This window comes from Lithobates pipiens, unplaced genomic scaffold (assembly GCF_037356315.1).
Source record: "Lithobates pipiens isolate NorthernLeopardFrog02 unplaced genomic scaffold, aLitPip1_a1.2 Scaffold_19, whole genome shotgun sequence".
Lineage (NCBI taxonomy): Eukaryota > Metazoa > Chordata > Amphibia > Anura > Ranidae > Lithobates > Lithobates pipiens.
In genome coordinates, this window is record NW_027507764.1 from 472,460,977 (window position 1) to 472,483,733 (window position 22,757).

The following is a 22,757-nucleotide window of genomic DNA, read 5'->3' on the forward strand; positions in this document are numbered from 1 at the left end:
GTGAACAAATGTGAAATATTAGAAAATGCCATAACAGTTTATTCCCATCATGTTAAGGCCCCATGCACACTGGGTGCTTAGTCCTATTTAATGGAGGTCTGCCATTTAACAGCGGGCACAGGTGATCTGTTCAGCCCCGTTGCTGTAGCCTGTCAAACTCTATGAGAGGATGACAGCTGCTGGTGCTGTATGGGGCTAGACTGTACACCAAGCAAGATGAAGATTTAGGGCAGTATGCCCCTAAGACAAATGCCCTGAACACAAGCAGTCTGACCACGGTGTGCATGGAGCCTAAAAGGGAAGATAATATTTCCCCTATTACTAACTTACCATGTCTTGGCCTGTACTGTGTCCCTATGTGAAGGCAGACATCCTAGTAGAGGCAGGGTTTTTCTTCCTCATGTCAGACCCTCCATCAAGGAGAACAGTGAGCAGCACAGTAGTGACGACCCCTTTCACATTGGAGGCATTGCCTCATCTGCAATCCCAGTGTGAAAGCCTGAGTGCTTTCACACTGGGGCAGTGCGCTGGCAGGATGTTAAAAAAAGTCCTGCAAGCAGCATTTTTTAGGCGCTTTTAGGAGTGGTGTATAGTCTTAGCGCCACATTACCATTGTTTTAGAGGTGCTTTTCGGTTAAAAGCACCCCAGCTAGCAGTCAAAGGGTTAAAAGTGCCGCTGCTGAGGCACTTTTCAAGTGCTGCCCATTGATTTCAATGGCCAGGGGTGCTTTAGGAGCGGTGTATACATTGCTCCTAAAGCGCCCCAAAGATGCTGCTTGCAGGACTTTTTTTCAACATCCTGCCAGCGCAGTGCCCCAGTGTGAGGGCACTTGGGCTTGCACACTGGGATTGCAGATGAGGCATTTTTTTAGGCGCTTTACATACGCTATTTTTAGCGGCCTCCGGTCTGTGCCGCCCATGGAGGAGTGTCCTCCTCCTCCTTTCTGCCAGCAAGCAAGGAGTGCCGGCAGGGGACCAAAAAAGAAGAGGAACAGGGCTGCTATGTGCAGAGCAAGTATAACACATTCAATATTAAATTAAAAAAATGTTAAAAAAACAACCTTTACAATCACTTTAGGGTACAAAGTACCTTGGTGCAGTCTCATACCAGGACCCTGCTATTGTTAAAGAAGAATTTAAAGCAAGAGTATTTTTATCTGTGTATTGACTAGACATGATTATCATATCCAAATGTTATCCAAGTTATCCTGAAACCAGTCCTAGCACCAGACATATATTCATGACTTTTAACACTTACAGGTGTTACCTCTCCAAAAGGTCATGGAACTTCTAAAACTGCCTTGCCTTCCTTGCTCCCCATAAGCTGGAACCTACAGACATCAGACAGGGCCGGCTGCTGATTTCAGGAGTGAAAGCCTCACCCCCCTTGGAATACACAGTGATGTCAATTCTGTTGCCTGTGCAAGGGTCCTATTGTTATGGGCCGTGTACAAGTTGACTCATGCAGATCAGACCCCTGCTGCTGCCAATCACCTTGTGACTTGCTGGAGTGTTACAGTGTTATGTAAGTGAAAATGTACATTAAAAGGTAGAACTCCGGCCAAAATTTTTTCCATGTCCTTGTTGCTGATCTCCTACCTTTACCAAGTTTGCCATCCATGTTCTTCTGAGCTCTGTAGTTCCTCTGTAATTGGCTGCTGAACTTGCTGAAAAACAGTTATTGCCTGGGGATTTCCTGTTTGTAAGACCGCTGGCTTCTATCCCTCTCCTCAGCTCAGCCAGCGGTCTGACAAGCCCCCTTGTAGTCCTCTGAAAGAACAACGGGGATGTCCCGCTGTGTCAGGTATAGTATACGACAGAGATATGCAATTAGTGGACCTCCAGCTGTTGCAAAACTACAAGTCCCATCATGCCTCTGCCTCTGGGTGTCATGCTTGTGGCTGTCAGAGTCTTGCTAAGCCTCAAGGGACTTGTAGTTCTGCAACAGCTGGAGGTCCGCTAATTGCATATCTCTGGTATACGAGAACGCTGCTTGCTGACGCCCCACCTCCTGCCAGTATAGAAAGAGTGCGCTTCAATCAATACCGGGGGGGGGGCTAGGCATCAGAGAGCTGCGTTCTTGTATACTATACTTGACACAGAGGGAGATCACTGCTGTTTATATACAAGTAATTACGGATGATAATCCCGCTCTGCACTGGTGATGGTCCCTGAAATTCAGCACTGGTGGTCCCTGACACGTTGTACTGCTTTGCCTTTATAAGGCTGTAACCTATCATACTGTGTGTTATCTTGGGGTGGCTGGCTGCAGAATGAGGGGTGTGATTTATGTTGAAGTGGGCGAGGTCATATTTACATGTACAAGCCTAGTGTACCTCCCACATTCACTCCCATCTCAAGGATTCATTGAAAATGTAGGCTGATTACAGTTAGAGAGAGAGAGAAGAGGATATGATGTAATCACCGTTCTTAGACCCCTTTCACACTGGGGCGCTTTGCAGGCGCCACAGCGCTAAAAATAGCGCCTGCAAAGTGCCCTGAAAGAGCCGCTGCTGTGTCTCTAGTGTGAAAGCCGAACGGTGCGCTGGCAGGGCGGTAAAAAAAGTACTGCTAGCAACATCTTTGGAGTGATGTATACACCGTTCCTGCCCATTGAAATCAATGGGGCAGCGTGGCTATACCGCTGCTGCAGCAGCACTTTGCAGTGGTTTTAACCCTTTCTCGGGAGCTAGCGGGTGGTAGAAGTGCCCCGATATCGGCCGAACAGCGGCGCAAAATTGGCGGTAAAGCTGTTTTACCACAGACGCCACCCCCACGTGAAAGGGGTCTAAGAGATCCTCCCTGTCAGAAGAGATGATGCATTTTTTAAATCAGAAAACTGACTTCCTGAAAATTCAGTCATATCTCTTAAAGTGGGAGTCCGCCGGGAGTTCCACCGTTTTTTTTTTTTTTTTTAAAGCCAGCAGCTACAAATACTGCAGCTGCTGACTTTTAAAATAAGGACACTTACCCGTCCAGCGCGCCCGCGATGTCGGCACCCGAAGCTGATCTCTCGATCGTCTCTCGGGTGCTGCCGCCGCCATCTTGGGTATGGGAATCAGGAAGTGGAGCCTTTCGGCTTCATTTCCCGGTTCCCTACTGCGCATGCGCGAGTCGCGCTGCGCAATAAGGATGGTCCCCGCTGTCTCTGGGATCTGTGTGTTTCCCAGCAGGCAGCGGGGGACTTTCGGAAAGGGGCATAGATTCTGCGGAAAGGGGCGTTCCTTTCTGCAGAATCTACGCCGTTAGTGGGTGCAGATACCTGTACAGTACAGGTATCTGCACCCCCCTCCCCCCTGAAAGGTGCCAATTGTGGTGCCTGAGGGGGGAGGATTCCAATGAGCGGAAGGTCCACTTTAGGGTGGACCTCCGCTTTAAATAGTAAGAAATTTCACAAATGTAATAACTGTTTAGTTTTTTGTGTGCATGGGGGGTGTACTAATGGGGGATTTTTTGAAAATCCCAGAGTTCTGCTTTAAGTCAAAAACTGGTTTCTAGTTTTAGAGAGAGAGGAAGGATTACATCTACCGTGGGATTTTTTTACTGCTATCCAAGGCTCCATTAGAGAGACTTTCATATTCTGAACTGCTTACCCAGATAGGAAGTGAGCTAAAAATCTGCAAAAAGAGACAAAGCGTAAAATAAAAATCTTAGGCTTCATGTACACTGTGGCAGCTCTCAGCAGCTCCTAAACCTGAGTTTAGGAGCTTTTGTCGTTTTTTGCCAAAGCTCCTAACTGAATGCCATAAAAGCCTATGTGTGTACACACAGGCTGTTAGAGTTTAGGAGCTGGCGTGTTTAAGTGATGTTAAACCTCCCTGTCCTGAATAAGGAAGAATCGTGTTCCGGATAGGAACGTTTTGACTGCGGGAAATCGCAAAATGCTTCAAAATTGCAGTAAAATCGCAGCAAAAACTTGGCCACAGTCAGGAGCTGGCAGTGTACATGAAGCCTTACAGTGGTTCTAACCAACTCTACCACAGACATTCTCTTTTATTTCTGTTGCTGTTGGAGAGTGACTCTCACTTCCTGTCCAATAAATGTTGTCGCTCTAACAAAGCCCTGATAGCAGGAAAAAACTGACAAGGGTTTTAGCCCTTCCTCACACTATCCAACAATAAAGAAATTCAATTTGGCTGGACACACACTTTTAACTTTCTGTCTAGTGCACTGCAGCTAAGCACTTGTTCTTTAGCTTCTCGTCAATTAGAGCAGTGTTTCTCAACTCCAGTCCTCCATGCGCCCCAACAGGTCATGTTTTAAGTTCTTCCATTATTTTGCACAGATGATTTGCTATACTGCAGCAGCGCTTTGCGGTGGTTTTAAACCTTTCTCGCCCGCTAGCGAGGGTGTAAGTGTCCCACTATTGGCCGAATAGTGCTGCAAAATGATGGTAAAGCGCCACTAAAATAGCGTTGTTTTATCGCTGACAGTGTGAAAGGTGCCTTTGTAATTACCACAGCAGTTTCATCTGATGGAAATCCTGAAAACATGACCTGATTCGGCACTTTAAAAACTGGAGTTGAGAAACACTGAATTGGGGGGACAAGCTAACTTGCCCCATAATGCCCCAGACTTCTATTTGCAGCAATAAATAGTCTATTCCTATTGTTATGTTCACATTCCAAACACCCTATTGAATTAACCCCTGTAGCTCTGTAGGGAATACACGGTCCTGAGTGGATAAAATCTGGGCCCCATCTAGCACCTTACAAGATTCCCCAATTCAGTTTCATTAGGACTGTTTAAATGCCAAAAAGTGAATTGAAGCAGGGAGAATCCAATGTCTTCTAGTCATTACAATATTCCTGAAGCAGTAAGGATTGTGGACTCTCTATATAGCGCAGTTTTAGCAACACCATTGGGGTTGATTTACTAAAAACTAGAGTGTGTTAAATCTGCTGAAGCTCTGCATAGAAACCAATCAGCTTCCAGGTTTTATTGTCAAAGCTTATTTGAACAAGCTGAAGTTAGAAGCTGATTGGCTACCATGCAGAGCTGCACCAGATTTTGCACTCTCCAGTTTTAGTAAATCAACCCCCTTGCCTCATATTATGAGTGTTTGGCAGTTTTGACCTTACCAATATAGTGATATCGGAGTTCAATTTTACTTCAGGACATTAACTAATGAACTGAAAATCATTTTATGAAAAATGTTAAAGCTATATTTACAACTACAAGTAATTGGTCCCAGGCTAAACATACTTAGATCAGGAAATAGATGCTTTCAGTCCTTACTGAACATGGCAACATGCCAGAGTTTCTTGAAAGTAGAATGGATGGTAACATGTCTGCAGCTGACCAATATGTAAATACAAGCTGTGAGACTACAGTATATTTGTGTACACTGGGGATATGGAATCATCATTTCAGGTTTTACCAGATTAACCAGCTCTAAAATTATTTACACGACAACAAAAGTGAAATAAAAAATAAAAAAATAAAAAACTTTAAGGAGGCCCTATGGTTTAACACAAAAGAAACGTATGTACTTTACGTTCTTATATGGACTCCCAGACGTGGTGTGAGTGCTATCTTATCCTGAATAATCCAGATAGCAATACTGGGCTACTTGAACCAATGAACCAACCTAGCTGGCCTGACCTGTAAAGCTGGCCATGGAGTAGAAGAATTTTGTTTACATTATTTTCATTTTTAGGAACGTTTGTCGGATTTTCCAATCATTATTGGGGTTGAAGCAATGTTTGCTTTCGACCACAGTGATGAGCAAATTCTAAAGGAGCAAGATGCAAATAAATTGTAGAACAAATTCATTTCTAAGCGTTTGTGGCTTTTCTTCAAAGCCTCAGTTTACATATATGCGGTGTGGGTAACGCAGCGAATCATGTGCGTTTCCCACACCGCATTGAAATCGCACAGTATTCATGCAATCTGCTGCAGGCATTAATGTTAAATTAATGACAACCCAAAAGAGCTTGCAAAACGCAGTGCGATTACCTGAATTGGATCGCACAGGTGTGAACACCTATGTGATTTGAGTCCAGTGTGGCAAAAAAAGGGTCCTGTACTATTTTGGTGCACATGCAGTACGATTTTAGCCATACAAAATAATTGCCTCAAATCGCACCACACAGGCATTGAATGTGATTTGCACAGGAATGCAGTGCGATTCTTGTGAGAATCACATGCAATGTGCCGCATAGCGGTAGTATGAACCTAGGTTGAGTGGTAAAAGCAAAAAAAATAAAAATTGAGGTACAGTACTTTCAAACATTTGTCAAGTCACTGAACCCACTGAGAATTTTCGAACATTTGCTTATAACTCTTCGTTTATGGGCAGCTTTACATAGTGACCTATTTTTACTATTACTTGCATGGAGCCACTGTGCCAACTTCAGGATCAAGCAGGGGAAAAAAATAGGAATCAAACAAGGACTGCATACATGTTAATGTGATCATGAAATCATCATGTCATCTATATTAGCTGTCCATTAGAACTACTAGTATAAGGTGGTTTAGGACATATTCACCTTGCTTGCAGCCGCTGAGGTCAGCGACATATGCGCTGTGAAGGTCCGGTGGATGCTGCCGGAAATTCCCACGTGCATGAGCCCAGAAGAAACATAGGGGAAAATGTCAGCTCCCTGGGCGTTGACTGGGATGCGATGCCGTCGCTTTGTTCTAAAGTAAGCATTTCATAATGAGCTAGCATGCAGCGCATACTAGCTCATTATGCCTTTAACTTACAGGGGGTTTTTTTGTAGGTATACAACCAGACACTGACAGAAGTCACAAGACTGCTTTATAATGCTGATGAGAAAAGATATTTAGCAGTTTATATTTACTATAAGGTCATTTGGAGACAGAATAATTGCAGCCACACAAATTTAACAAGTGATGCAGCAACAGTCACAAAAGTCAATATGAAAACTGAAGGCACCCAGTGGGTAGGATGCATCAGCTATATCTAATACAGGACCACAGTGGAATGTAAAACGGATACAATGCATGAATTGCTTTTACAGCTTCACTCCATTCTGCTATATTGAGCTAATAGAGGGCCTTTTATTTACATCTTTAAAGCTTTTGCAGAAAGCTGCAATATAATCACAATTTAAATACCAAATGTTCATAGTGGGTGTGTACCTTTAAGGGCGACTGCAAAATTGCACTCGACTGCTTTGAACAAAGATAGCTAAGCAGAAGTTCTTGGTTAGCTCCGGGAATGGTATTTTCTTGCACATAATTAGCTAGAAAATTTTATAGTATGGCTACTCTTTACTGTATTTTCTATTTGTGTACCATCTGGAATGGAGTTTAATCTACTATCCTGGCATCTGCCTAATCCAGGGAGCTCTAAAAATGGCTGTGATTTCTATTTTCAGAATCCATGCAGACACAGAAGGTTATTGTGCATTTAAAGGCCACACAGGCTCCCTATAAAGCACACCCTTACCTATTATGTTCTACCACTAACCCCTCCAGACAGGACACCTTCTCCTATTGTTTCTTGGCATTACTTAGCCTTGCTGAACAACCTTTTGAACTAGTCTTTAAAATATCTTATGTATTATGTTATATGTACAATTCTTCTTTGTTGTATCTATAACACTGTACAGGAGATAAGAGCGCTATATAAATAATAGGTATGCCAGCAGTAGGTAAAGAATATAGAAAAGGACAGCCAAATGAACACAGGAATAGCATATGGCCCCAGAGATAACATTGTATTAGACATGAAACCACAACTCCTAAAAAGGATTTGATTGGCAGCAGCAGGAGCCAATGGTTCTGCCCTGTGAGGAGGGAGAGTGGAGAGAGCTGCTGCTCTGGATCGGGCTCAAGTATAGGGGGAGGGGGGATGAATTAAACCGGTTGAAAGCCTAAGGACCCTTTCACACGTGGCTGTCTGCATTGAGCCCACAAAAAGCTCAGCGGGGATCACTCAGTTGATCCCTGCTGAGCCGGCGGATGACAAGCCCGCCTCTGCACTCTGTGCAGGGACGGACCTGTCCGAGCCCCGCCCTCCCCTATGGGGGATTGGATGATTACGGACCGCCTGTCCATTTTCATCCCATCCGATCCACCAAATGGATGAAGAATAGGGTTTGCATCCATCTGGTTTTAGCGGAGAGGATCGGATCGGGGCTGATCGGATGTCAGTGGACATGTCTCCGCTGACATTCGACGCTCCATAGAGATACATAAAAAACTGACAGGCAGATCTGAACGGTCCGCAAATGTGAAAGGGGCCTTAAGGTTTTTCACCTTAATGCAATCTATGCATTAAAGCGGGGTTCCACTTGGGTAAAGAAAAAACTGAAAGCCAGCTGCGGACTTAATTTAAGGTCACTTACCTGTCCGGGGAGCCCGTGATGTCAGCACCTCAAGGCGACCCGTCCCTCGGCTCAGAGTTCAGGCGCCAGCATCAATACTAAGGGAAACAGGAAGTGAAGCCATGGGGCGGGGGGACATTACGGAAGTGGAAGCAAATACCTGGATTTCACAGGTATCTGTTCCCCCCTGGAAGGTGTCAAATGTGGCACCTGAGGGGGGGAAGAAATCCAATCAGCGGAAGTTAAATTTATGGGTGGAACTCTGCTTTAAGGTAAAAAAAAACTTTTGTGCTGCAGATCCCCACAGAACCCCCTTATTCTTACCTTAGCCTGATCCAATCTAGCATTGTGCATGAGTCTAGTGGGCTCCCGCCGCTGTCTCCCTTCTCATTAGACAGATTGATAGCAGCGGAGCCAGTGGCTCAGGCTCCTGTCAATCAAACGCTGTGACACAGGAGAGGGGGGGCAGGACTGATTCTCGCTGTCTGCATCAATGGACGCAACAGCGGGACTCGGGAGCGAGCATGCATGGGTGCCCCTATGGAAAATGGCTTTCCGTGGTGGTACCCGCCGAAGAGAGGCCTGAAGCGCCAGAAGGGGGACCCCAGAAGAGGATCGGGGCTGTTGGGTGAAAAACCATTGCACAGAGCAGGTAAGTACAACATGTTTGTTATTAAAGCCTCTTTTTTGTGTGGTTGTATAGTCAATTGTGGGACTTTTACCTACAGGAAAGCCTATAATGAGGCTTACCTTTAGGTAAAAAAAAAATCTCCTAAACCTGAACGGTTTAGGAGATATTCCCCTCGCAATGCGTCGCTGACTGCAGTGGAGCATGCGCACAGAGGATTCTCAGCTGAAAGTCCGGCAGACGCCGGGCCCTGCCGGGAAGAAATCTCCTGTGCGCGTGCGTGACGATATCGTGGCTCCGGCCACTCACAGCGCCGGAGCCACGATACCCGGAAGAAACGCTGAGGGAACATGTCAGCTCCCTTGGCGTGGATCGGGCCAGATGTCGGGGCCTCGTTCTAAGGTATTTCATAATGAGCTAGTATGCGGTGCATACTAGCTCATTATGCCTTTTTCTTTGTGCAGGTGAGTAAAAAAAAAAAAAAAAAAACCTTCAGCGGGTTTACAACCGCTTTAAAGGTAAAAAAAAAAAAAAAAATCCTTCTGCCTGTAGAACCACTTTAAACATTTGTTTGCAGGATGGAGATAAATGCAAAACTGTATGAAGATTGAAGCAGGGTGTAGGACTGCTGATAGTAAAATCAGTGATTTAAATAGATTGAATTGGTTAAAGTATATGTAATATGTCCTATGTATACAACTGAAAGTGTTCTTTTATAGTTGTTTGTCTACATACGCAGAGCTCCCTCCAGCCTCTCTTGCCGATGATCGGCGGGTGCCGGCAACATCTGTTGGCCAGCACCGGCTGATCAGCTTCTGCTGTGACTAATCACTGCAGAAGCAGCGCGCTGGCAGTAATCATGTGTCCCCTAGGCGGATATACGCGATTCTTCACAGAACTCCCACCCTGTAGCAGTAAATCTGTTATTAAGTGCTTACATTTAAAAAAAAATTCTATTAAGTGATTTCCATTAAAACCTATTTCTCAAGTTCCTATTTCAGAGTAGATTACATTGGACACAATTTACCAGGAATGCACTTTAATGGTTTCATGACACGTGTCTCTCCCAGTCACATCAGACGTACCATTAATTTGTTACACTGTAAACTCTTTACGAATGTTTTGGTAAAAGCTCAACTTGAATTGATTTCATTTTACTCACTGCGTAATAGAATTCTGAACACTCTTTTCATTTAATGTCATTCCGGGTGGCGGCTCATTTTGTAAAGCCAACAATTCCTTCTGGAGCCGTTTCTAAAAAAAAAAAAAAAAAAAAAAAATATTAGGTGTTATTCATACATTAATATTGTGTTTTTGGTTTACAGTGCATTAGCTTTTCACCAAAATAATATCAATTCGTATCGTATATATTACTATATTATGAGAGCTTATAAACAAAATGACAATTTTCAGGCAATTTCAAACATTTATACAAGGCCATCCACAACATCGCCCTCAGCTACATCTCCAACCTCATCTGCAGATATTACCCAAATCGTCCTGATCTCGTCTCGCCCCAGTAGGTCCCAGTCAGCCCCTACCCAGTCCGCCTTTAGACAATCCCTGAAAACTCACTTATTCAGGGAAACCTACCCCACCTCCACCCAAGAACTGTACCCGAATCACCTCCATCAGATCATCCCCCGCAGCGATTACCTTTTGTACCACCTCCCCCTCCCTTTAGATTGTAAGCTCCACAAGCAGGGCACTCCCGTCCCTTCTGTATTGAACTGTATTGTAATGGTATTCCCACCACCTCTACACTGTAAAGCACAGCATAAACTGTTGGTGCTATATAACTCCAGCTTTCTATCACAGAAATGAACCACGGCAACTTATCGGAAACATTTTCTACCAATGCAATCCAAACTGCTAGTGGTGCGTTCCTTGGATACATTTAGTTACATAGTTACATAGGTTGAATAAAGACACCAGTCCATCCAGTTTAACCTGAGTGAGTGTCTACAATTGTCCCTATCCCTGTACATTGTACACTCACATCCATCCCTACCCTCAAGGAGCCCACATCGGTCCCTACCCTCAAGGAGCCCACATCGGTCCCTACCCTCAAGGAGCCCACATCGGTCCCTACCCTCAAGGAGCCCACATCGGTCCCTACCCTCAAGGAGCCCACATCGGTCCCTACCCTCAAGGAGCCCACATCGGTCCCTACCCTCAAGGAGCCCACATCAGTCCCTACCCTCAAGGAGCCCACATCAGTCCCTACCCTCAAGGAGCCCACATCGGTCCCTACCCTCAAGGAGCCCACAATCCAAAGTTCATATACTAGGGCCAGTTTAGACAGAAGCCAATTAACATACCAGCATGTCTTTGGAGTGTGGGAGGAAACCGGAGTACCCGGAGGAAACCCACATAGGCACAGGGAGAACATGCAAACTCCCAGGCAGGTAGTGAAGGGGTTGGGATTTGAACCAGTGACCCCTTTTACTGCTAGGTGAGAGAGTGCTAACCACTACACCACTGTGCCACCCATTTGCTTGTTTTTGCATTTAAAAGTTGGGTGAAAGTTCACAAAAAAGTGACTTAAGTGAGGAAAGACACAAATCAGCCCGAAAGAATCACAATACTCATTAAAGTCTTACATACGGGAGGTACAAACAATGTCAAAGTTGACAGCAAAGCAAACAGCCACAGTACACACAGAGCACTTTATACTCCTAATGGCATAGCATTATTCGCTGGCATCAGTTCAATGAATTGCACGATGGCATGTACAAGAGAAGGGTCTTATCCTAATGTAAAATATTCTAGTGAGACGAATCAGACTCTCTTTTGCTTTATTATGTCCCGCGGTAATCATACAATACTTCTTATTACACACGGGGAAGTAAGTTAGCTAAATTATTATTGATGTAACGTCTTGCAATAATGACCCCTTTGTAGCATCTGGCAATACACAGCAATATGTATAAATGAATAAAATCATCTGAGGACACAGTATGCAAATATTTCATCAGGTCATCTGAAAAGGGGCCTCTCTTCTTCACAGCTGGGAGAATGAACTGCCTATCTGGGGATTTCATCTGGTGCTCAACCTTTTCCATTCACCGGCTTTGCCATGCTGTGTAAGTTACAGGATAATTAAAGAAGTGTGCATGCAATGTAGTACAGACACTTCACATCCAAATCACAGCCTAGAAGGCTATGACTGATGGCCTAAAATAGAAATAACCTGACATTAGCTAAGAAATGACACACAGATCACATAGTATAGACAATGAAACCACGTATAACAGCAACAGAGCAACTCAACCACAATCCAATGATCACCAAGACCAGCCATTATGTACTTCACACAATGTAAGCATCAGAATGAAATCTTGGACTGTAAAGTAACACTAGCGGGCCTATGACCATCCATGTGCATTACTAGAAGAGGAAAAAAGGAGGTCATTAGAGAAGGCCTCAAAATAAAGCAGGACCCTCTTGCTTACCCTTTTAATGCTTCAAATGTAGTACTTAAAGCGCAGTTCCACCCAAAAGTGTAACTTCCATTTATTTGTCTCCTCTCCCCCTCCGGTGCTACAATTGCCACCTTTCAGGGGGAGGGGGGACTATTCCCACTTCCAGGAGTCTGAGCCACGGCCCATGACGTCACCGCAGGACTCCCTCCTCTTCCCCCTGCCGCCTTACCAGTAGGAGAGAGGAGCAGGGCCTCGCGCATGCGCAGTAGGGTTACGGGCATGAAGATGTAAGGTTACACTGCCAGGTTTCCTTACCCGCAAAGGCGGCGGCAGCACCCAACAGCTGATGGAAACATCAGCTGCGGTGCCGATATTGCTGGACTCCAGGACAGGTAAGTTTCCTATTATTAAAAGCCAGCAGCTGCAGTATGTGTAGCTGTTGGCTTTTAATTTTTTTTTTTTTTTTTTGGGGCGGACCTCCCCTTTAAAGCAGAGTCCCCCTCCCCTCAGCTTTAAACCCAACCCCAAATTTAATAGATCCACCCTTGAATTGCCACCCCCCCCCCCCCGACACCACGCACAGTAAGAGTTAAAGGCTTGTTTTGTACGCTGCTGCGAGGGCAAAGTCATGTGACTTTGCCTGCGACTTACTTCTGACTTGATCTGACTGGGATGCTATTTAGGAGCCTGTACAAGGGCTGAAATCGCACCAAAGTCAAATCTAAATAGTGCAGAAACCGTTTCTGAAGTTGGAGAGACTTGTGTAGTATCAGTGAAGACAGCTCTTATTGAGATACATTGAATTTGACATGTCATGCGACTTGGGGTCTCACAAGCCGGATCCCATTTTGGCAGCAGTGGTTGAAGGGTTTGTAACCCTTCTAAAACGGTCACTGCCAACCCCTCTTATGTAGCCATAACATACAGTTTAAATACTTGTGGAAATCAAAGCCTCTAAATACAGTTTTTTTAGATGTTTTCAGGCCAGTCACGTCACTCCTGGATGCTCTCCTAGGTATGGGCTAGAGCGGGAAGAGCCAAGCTCTCCCTCTGACATCAGCCGGGGAGGTCACGTGACCACTGTTCTGGCTGCTCAGCACCTCCCGGTGTATCCCGTAGATAGGGGAGGAGGTATGGGCGGGAGTCACGTGACTGGCCTGAGGAGCTACGAAAAACGGCATTTACAGGTTTAGTTTTGCATAAATATTTACAGCGTGTGTAATGGCTACATGAAAGCGGGACTGGCAGTGACAGTTTTTTAATACTTACTTTATAACAAACTCGCAGACACAGGAGCTGACAGGCAGGCAGGTAGGTAGGGAGGGGAGAGGGGGGAGAACACAAAGCTGTGGATGACAGAGGCATGTAAACTGACCATGGTGTCAGGGCTCAGCAAACATAACACACCGTGGTCAATTTACAGAGGGGAGGGTAGAACCAGGCAGGATCAGGTACATCAGGTGATACAGGGAGGTAAAATAGAAAGCACAAGCACTGTGCTGTATAACATGCTTTAAAGGAATTTAAAGATATGGGGAAGAGGCAAGCAGAGGACTGGAGGGTAACCAACCCCCGGGATTTTTAAGACGGTACCCAATTGTCACAAATAAAGTATAAAATCAATATAATTTTATTGAATATACAAATGTATAAAACATTTCCAGAAAGGAGAAAATTTGTGTGAACATAATATAACAAATCCAGATATACAAAAACTGGTGCAGAATCATACAAAACTCCACGTTACCACATTTGTATATTATATGTGCTGCATTTTTCTTTCTACATGTTTCGCTCTTCTGAGCTTCTTCAGGACATTGCAGCATGCACAGATGTACAGAAAGACCGTTGGGTCTGTAAGTTCATACTTTTCAGCTCAATAATTAGATCAATTGTTGATAAATGAAGAAGATCACAACATACACAGAAGATATAAGAACGCTATTGAGGAGCCTCGATGTTCCCCGGCAGTCTGAGAAATATCCCGGAAATAAGTGTGTTAGAGCCAATTTCCCAAACATCAAAGGACAAAAGTGTCTCAAAGTCACCCAAATATTGTCAGATGCAGTTGAAAATGAAATACCTTGACAGAGAACATTCACCTGTTCTCAGAGATATGTTTGAACCAGTTAGTTTAGTTCCAGTTTTCTCAAAGTGTCCGGAGGATCCCTCTCCGTCAATTGCCAGGTTTAAAGGAACAGGATCCATTTTTTTTTTTTTTTTTTAACACAAACACTTTAAGGTACAGGCTGTAGTACTTACCTTACACCAGCTGTACAGTGAGCAGGCTGGAGTGCGATCAATATTGGCCACAGCTTACAGAGGAGGCTGCTGGGGACCAATTGTAATGCTGGAGGAATCCCAAAGGAGCTAGGAATAAGGTTAGCATTTAGGGCCAGTTCACATGACTACATGCAGACCAGTGTGTTTTTTTTCCTGCCTCAGAAATGCATGGATAGTAGATCATATGATTTCCAATGGCATAGTTCACACTAGGGGTTCATAGCGGATATCAGGTGCTGATATTCTGTAGATTTAAAGTTTTAATTTTTACCCTGTCCTGTTTTTTTTTTTTTATCACTTATCGCTGTCACAAAAAATGTACACGTCTCTGGTGACTGTAATAGGCAGTAACAGGTACTCTTTATGGAGCGATCTAGGGTCTATAAAGCCCCAAACCCCTCCACTGCACTTAAAAGTCTTCAAAATGCCAAGATCTGTGTTTTTGAATACTTTCTATTTTTTTTAAACTGGCGTCTTTAGGATGAGAGTAATCCGGAAGTGATGTTATGACAGCACTTCCGGGTTACTAGATCCTAGATAGTGGATTGCTTTGTTCGAGTCTCATACCAGCTGGTCTCTCAGGCCTACCGATGGGATGGAAGACCCAGGCTGAGCGGTGGAAGATTCTCCCACTACTTGTGATAACGGGCCAAGCGGCTGCTTAGCCACATCGGTTGTTATTACAAGAAAGCCGACCGTCCGCTCTAAAGGATGGTACCGGAGTGATGCCTGCAGGTGCAAGCATCCCCCTGGTACAACCACTTGAAGCAATACCTGCAATATTGGAGTGGTCAGTTCTAGTGTGTGCCAGTAAAAAATGTAGAACATGCTGCATTTTTCCTGCACTGAACTGCAATGGAACAAAGTAAAAGACATAAAAAAAAAAAAATACAAACACACTGGAAAGCACCTAAATGCACATGTCCCCAATCTGTCACGGATTACACCCGCCCACGGTGACTAGCTAACCACGACGTGTGTTCTGTGACTGGGGTATATGAGGAACTATGGGAATAAGGGGGAACTTATACTGAGCATGTAAGACTGGCTGTGGTACTTTCACAGCCGGCACTACCTTTTGGCCACCACTAGAGGGAGACTCCACTCCAATCCAGCTAGCTGACCACACACACAGGCAGATGCGAATCTTACATACAATCTGGTGCACTCTAAGGGTTGGGGAGCAGTCTAGCCATTACTACACACTTCTAGGGTTCCACCAGCTATCCTGCAAGCTTAAACCCCAGTGTTAATCACTCTTCCAACTGTCCCCACACACCAGACACACAATAAACAATAGCCTGCCACCACCCAACAATTTGTCCGCAGACTGGGCTGCTGAGCCACCACACACACAGATCTCTGTCTGGAAGATCTGCTAGCTTATAATCTGCATGCAATCTGCCAACACGCAGTGCAATTGCATACCGATTGGCACGTAACTTAGACCGAGTACTTAACCCCCCTAGCGGTAATCCCGAATCTGGCTCGGGTTGGGAATTTACTAGCAGGAGCGGTAACCCAGAGCCAGACTCGGGATCGCTTCACTGGATGCAGGGGAGGACATAGGGAGAGGTTACTTACCTTGTCCCCTGGATCCAGCAATGTCCTCCGCGCTGTGTGATCGAGCTGTCCTCCGCTCGATTCACAGTGCCGAATGCCGCCGAGCTCCGTTCCCTGCGACGTTACGGCGCACGGGAGCGGAGAACGGCGGCAAATTCAAAAAAGTAAAGTCACAAAACACACACAGCACTGTAATCTTACAGATTACAGTACTGTATTAAAAAATTACACATCCCCTTTGTCCCTAGTGGTCTGTGCAGTGCCCTGCATGCACTTTTATATTATAAATACCTTTTTTATTTCTGCCTGAAACTTGGAGATTGTCCATAGCAACCAAAAACTGTCCCTTTTTCAGTGTTTTAAGATTTGATTACATTATTGAATAATTTTTATTATTCTTTATTATATTATAAACTTTATCATACCCGGGATGTCTGCTAGACTCTGGTTTGAACAGATTTAAGAGAGTTATTCCTAAGAATTACAGGACTACAAAATAAAACGCCAGATTTCCATGCATAATAATTGTACCGCTTTCAGCACCTAAAACCGGACTGAATCATTCCGCCAGGGAGGTTACGCACTAATATACAACAACCTATCCAGAGATATGAGTCCTAGCTTAGTACACAGAAGTAACTGAAATAAAATAAATTTAAGGTGAAGAAAAAAAAAAAAAGGAGGGAGGAAAAAAATGCACGGAAAAGCATCAGAAATACACATGCAGAAATACACGCGGACTACGTTTCTATGGTGTGAACTGGCTCTTATACCTTATTCATGCACTCCTAGTCAGAGCAATCATTTAACCCTTGTAGAGTTGAGACGGTAGGGGATAGTCAAAATTGACTCTCCTGAATGTAATTTTAGGACATTCAGAAAAAACATGCAAAAAACTCCCCTGTTTTTTTTTTAATTATGAAAGCTTTTTTTATTCAATTTTTTTTTTTAATACCCATTTCATAGTTTTTCATTTTCTATGCAGATGTTAGCATGTGCTATAAATCAGTGACAAGCTGAAGTGTCCATCAAAGGCAAGGTGGGGGAGAGGAGAGCCTCTCACAAATTCCCTTATGCCCCGTACACACGTTCCGATTATCGTAAGACAGATCGTTCACATTTTGTTGCATACAACTAAGATCGAATACAACAGTGCAAAATGTGTGTAAGATTTTTGTCCTACGATTCTGGAAAAATCTTACGTTGTGCATAGCTACGTATTTTAAACGATGTCAAATACGTGTGACCCATGTGTCCGTTTGGTTGATTTTCGCGTTTCCGACTTTTATCGGATGCATACTGTACTGACTACACGATTGTCGTACGCTGGGCTGTTTAACCCGACCAAAGTTTTCCTGTTTGTCCCTTCGGATTTGGTTGGACGGAATGTCGTGATCAGCTGTCGAAAGCTGCTTACTAACAATCACATTATCGAACGATCTGTCCGAAAGCGACTTTTGTGGCCCAATAATCGGAACGTGTGTACGGGGCATTGATCTCCTGCACTCATCTGTGTAATCTTGGGGGGACCCAACTAGCGATAGAAGCCACTACAAATACATAAGTCAGAGTGTGTTGTAAAACAAAAAACAATTGTGTGTTGGAAGGAAGAGACAGTCCACAAAATGAAAGTACAGGCAGAACAAAATGGAAGTGTATCTACACAATAACTTTTTTGATGGGTTTAGTAACACTATAAACTGCTACTGAAGCAAAAATAAATATACAATGATCCTGTTCCAGAAGCTGCAAAAAGGTTGTCCTTGTAAAGTAAATGATACAAGCGAAGATAACGAGCCTGTTGCTGTTAAAAAAAAAAATGATGAATCACCCTGGATACACAAACACTGTGCAAAATCCACAGTGACGCCAGATCCTCATGTTTGTTGTAGCCAGGCTAGAATTACGTAAATTGAAGACTGCCACATTAATAGGCTAATTTTTCATTTTGCAAAAAAAAAGAAAAGCAAAGTCCGATGAGTGGACAAAGGTCGCAGAACAGCTACCTTAAACTGGGTAGTACAAATTGAATCAATGTTCATATATTTATTTCTCTTGCTATCTGATCAATTTCTGTACTACAGTGTTCTGAACACTTCCAGCTGTGATCCAAAAAAAGGCATTTCCAGTAACAAAATAAACAAATAAAATCACCACATACTTGCATTGTGCAGCACCGCAAAGGGGGCGGCAGAATCTGCATATGTAATAAGTAAATATGCTAGCTCCCATGTACATATTTAATTACAAAACTACACAATGAAATGGCTCTTTGTCTAGGAACAATTTTGATTATAATGCCAGGCGTAAATGGAAAGCCAAAACAGCACGGCTTCCTATTGGTTCTTTTTTACACAGGCAGGATGCATGGAACCTTGCTGCCCCGTATGTGATTGCAATATACAGTGACTATAAAAAATCTACACACCCCTGTTAAAATGTCAGGCTTCTGTGATGTAAAAAAAAAATGAGACACAGATAAATCATTTCAGAACATTTTCCCACCTTTAATGTGACCTATAAAACTGTACAACTCAGATGAACAACAAACGGAAATCTTTTAGGTGGAGGGAATTTAAAGCGGGAGTCCGCCGGGACTCCGCGTTTTTTTTTTTTAAAAGCCAGCAGCTACAAATACTGCAGCTGCTGACTTTTAAAATAGTGACACTTACCTGTCCAGCGCGCCCGCGATGTCGGCACCCGAAGCCAATCTCTAGATCGTCTGTCGGGTGCTGCCGCCGCCATCTTGGGTATGGGAATCAGGAAATGGAGCCTTTCGGCTTCATTTCCCGGTTCCCTACTGCACATGCGCGAATCGCGCTGCGCAATAAGGACGGTCCCCGCTGCCTCTGGGATCTGTGTGTTTCCCAGCAGGCAGCGGGGCACTTGCGGAAAGGGGCGGGCACTTGCGGAAAGGGGCGTAATCTACGCCCCTTTCCGCAGAGAGCTATCCCGGAAGTGGGTGCAGAATACCTGTACTGTACAGGTATCTGCACCCCCCTCCCCCCTGAAAGGTGCCAATTGTGGCGCCGGAGGGGGGGAGGGTTCCGACGAGCGGAGGTCCACTTTAGGGTGGACCTCCGCTTTAAAATAAAAAGATAAAATAATATGGTTGCATAAGTGTGCACATCCTTACACTAATACTTTGTTGAAGCACCTTTTGATTTTATTACAGCACTCAGTGTTTTGGGGTATGAGTATCAGTATGGCACATCTTGACTTGGCAATATTTGCCCACTCCTCTTTGCAAAAACACTCCAAATCTGTCAGATTGTGGGGGCATCTCCTGTGCACTGCCCTCTCCAGATCACCCCACAGATTTTCAATGGGATTCAGGTCTGGGCCATTCCAAAACTTTAATCTTCTTCTGGTGAGGGCATTCCTTTGTTGATTTGAATGTATGCTTTGGGTCGTTGTCATGCCGAATGATGAAGTTCCCCTTCATGTTCAGCTTTCTAGCAGAAGCCTGAAGGTGTTGTGCCAGTATTTGGAACTGTTCATAATTCCCTCTACCTTGACTAAGGCCCCTGTCCCAGCTGCAGAAAATCAGCCCCAAAGTATGATGTTGCCACCACCATGCTTCACTGTGGGTATGGTGTTCTTTTGGTGGTGTGCAGTGAAGTTTTATTGCCAAACATATCTTTTGGAATAATGGGCAAAAGGTTCAACCTTGGTATCATCAGACCAGAACACATGCATATGGGAGACTTTGGATGTGTTTTTGCAAAATGTAGCCGTGATTGGATGTTTTCGTTTGTAAGAAAAGTCTTCCATCTTGCCACTCTACCCCATAGCCCAGACATATGAAGAATATGGGAGATTGTTGTTACATGTACCACAAAGCCAATACTTGCCAGATATTCCTGCAGCTCCTTTAATGTTGCTTTAGGCCTCTTGGCATCCTCTCTGACTAGTTTACTTCCTGTCTTTTAATACATTTTGGAGGGACGTCCAGTTCTTGGTGATGTCACTGGTGTGTGATATTTTCTCCACTTGATGATGACTGTCTTCACTGTGTTCCATGGTATATCTAATGCCTTGGAAATTTCTTTGTACCCTTCTCCTCATACCTTTTAACAATGAGAATCCTCTGATGCTTTGGAATCTCTCTGCAGACCATGGCTTTTGCTGTAGGATGCGACTAAGAAAATGTCAGGAAAGACCTACTAGAACAACTGAACTTTATTTGGGGTTAATCAGAGGCACTTTAAATGATGGCAAGTGTGTACTGACTCCCATTTAACATGCTTGAATGTGATTGCTTAACCACTTCTGGACCGCCTGCCGTCGTTTTACTTCGCTATTTTGAAGAGGAATACTGTTGTTATGGCAGCAGCTAGCTGCCATATCCCCGGTATCCTCTTCCTAAGCGGGCGGTCTGCTTCAAGATAAAAGTGGTTCACCGCAAGATCACTTTTATTGACGGCTGCTCTCCGATGCCCTCCGCCGCTTACCGGAGCCGTCGGCAGCAGCAATGGTGTCCTGTCCCTGGCTTGGCATGGAGATGAGTGAGGGGAAGATGGCCCCCACCCATCTACATACCACTGCAGGGTGAAAGCGACGACAAAACATCACTTCTACCCATAGCTCTTAAAAAGGAACTTTTTTTTTTATAGAATTTTAGTGTAAATATGAGATCTGAGGTCTTTTTGAACCCAGAGCTCATATTTAAGAGGTCCTGTCATGCTTTTTTTTCTATTACAAGGGATGTTTACACTCCTTGTAATAGGAATAAAAGGGACTTTTTTTTTTTTTAAAGAACAGTGAAAAAAAAAAAAAAAAAAAAAAAAAAAGGTAAAATAAATTAGAAAAAAAAAAAAAAAAAAATGTAAAACGCACCCCGTCCCGCCGAGTTTGCGTGCAGAAGAGAACGCATACTTGAGCAGCGCCTGCATATGAAAACGGTGTTCAAACCACACGTGAGGTATTGCCATGATCGGTAGAGCAAGATCAATAATTCTACCCCTAGACCTCCTCTAAGTCTAAACATGCAACCTGTAGAATTTTTTAAACGTCGCCTATGGAAATTTTTAATTGTAAAGTTTGTCGTCATTCCACGAGCGGGTGCAATTTTGAAGTGTGACATGTTGGGTATCAATTTACTCGGTGTAACATTATCTCTCACTACATAAGAAAAAAAATTGTGCTAACATTACTGTTGTCTTATTTTTTACATTAAAAAAACTTCCAAAAAAAAAACAAAAGTGCGATTGTAAGACCGCTGCGCAAATACGGTGTGACAAAGTATTGCAACGACCGCCATTTTATTCTCTAGGGCAGTGATGGCGAACCTTGGCACCCCAGATGTTTTGGAACTACATTTCCCATGATGCTCCACTACACTGCAGAGTGCATGAGCATCATGGGAAATGTAGTTCCAAAACATCTGGGGTGCCAAGGTTCGCCATCACTGCTCTAGGGTGTTATTAAAAAAATATATATATACCCCGTACACACGAGCGGAATTTCCGCCGGAAAAATCTTGGATGTTTTTTCCGACGGAATTCCGCTCAATTTTGGCTTGCATACACACGGTCACACAAAATTTATCTGAACTTTCGACTGTCAAGAACGCGGTGACGTACAACACTACGACGAGCCGAGAAAATGAAGTTCAATGCTTCCGAGCATGTGTGTTTTTTTTGCGCATCGGAATTGCATACAGATGAACGGAATTTCTGATAGGAACTTTTTCCGACAGAGAAATAGAGAACCTGCTCTCAATCTTTTGCTGCCGAAACAAACATTTTAATCTAAGTACAACAAACTGAAAAAACTGATGTTTAAAGAGGAAGTAAACCCTTCCAAACAACTTGGACCTATAGGTAAGCCTAGATTAAGGCTTACCTGTAGGTCCAAGCAATATCTCCTAAACCAGGGCTCGACAAAACCCGGGCGCCAGGTCGCATTTGCGACTAGAAATAGTGGGCTGGCGCCTGGGGCATCACAGCTGGGGGTATCCTGTCACCGCGGACCCCCCCCGGCGTGATCGCGTCGGGCCGCGCCGCCGGCGGCCGGGAATTGAGGCCCCGGCTTTGAGGCCTTCTACGATCCTATGGTTCCTTCTGGAATCTGGCGCCCTCTTGTGGTGGCCGTTGGAATTACAACCAGCAATGCTAATAGGCTGGCAGGCAGGGGAAGCTCCATCTCCTTCCCTTTACTCAGAACCCCCTAAACATTATATATATATTTTACTCTAACACCCTAGAGAATAAAATGGTGGTCGTTGCAATACTGTCTGTCACACTGTATTTGCACAGCGGACTTACAAGCGCACTTTTTTGGGGAAAATGTATTTAATAACAAAAAAAATAAGACAACAGTAAAGTTAGCCCAATTTTTTATATATTGTGAAACAATGTTACGTCGAGTAAATCGATACCCAACATGACATACTTCAAAATTGCGCCCGCTCATGGAATGGCGACAAACTTTTACCCTTAAAAATCTCCATAGGCGACGTTTAAAAAATTCTACAGGTTGCACGTTTTAAGTTACAGAGGAGGTCTGGGGCTAGAATTATTGCTCTCACTCTACCGATCGCAGCGATACCTCACATGT

General features: G+C 44.1%; 1 protein-coding gene across 1 annotated transcript in view; it reads right to left on the bottom strand.

Moving 5' to 3' along the window:
* Nucleotides 1-22,757, bottom strand: part of UBE2W (ubiquitin conjugating enzyme E2 W) — a 69,807-nt gene that overhangs the window by 37,035 nt on the left and 10,015 nt on the right. The window contains exon 2 of the mRNA XM_077492881.1: nucleotides 10,088-10,179. Within this exon, the coding sequence (XP_077349007.1) occupies nucleotides 10,088-10,179 (92 nt within the window). The remainder of the gene's footprint in view (nucleotides 1-10,087; nucleotides 10,180-22,757) is intronic.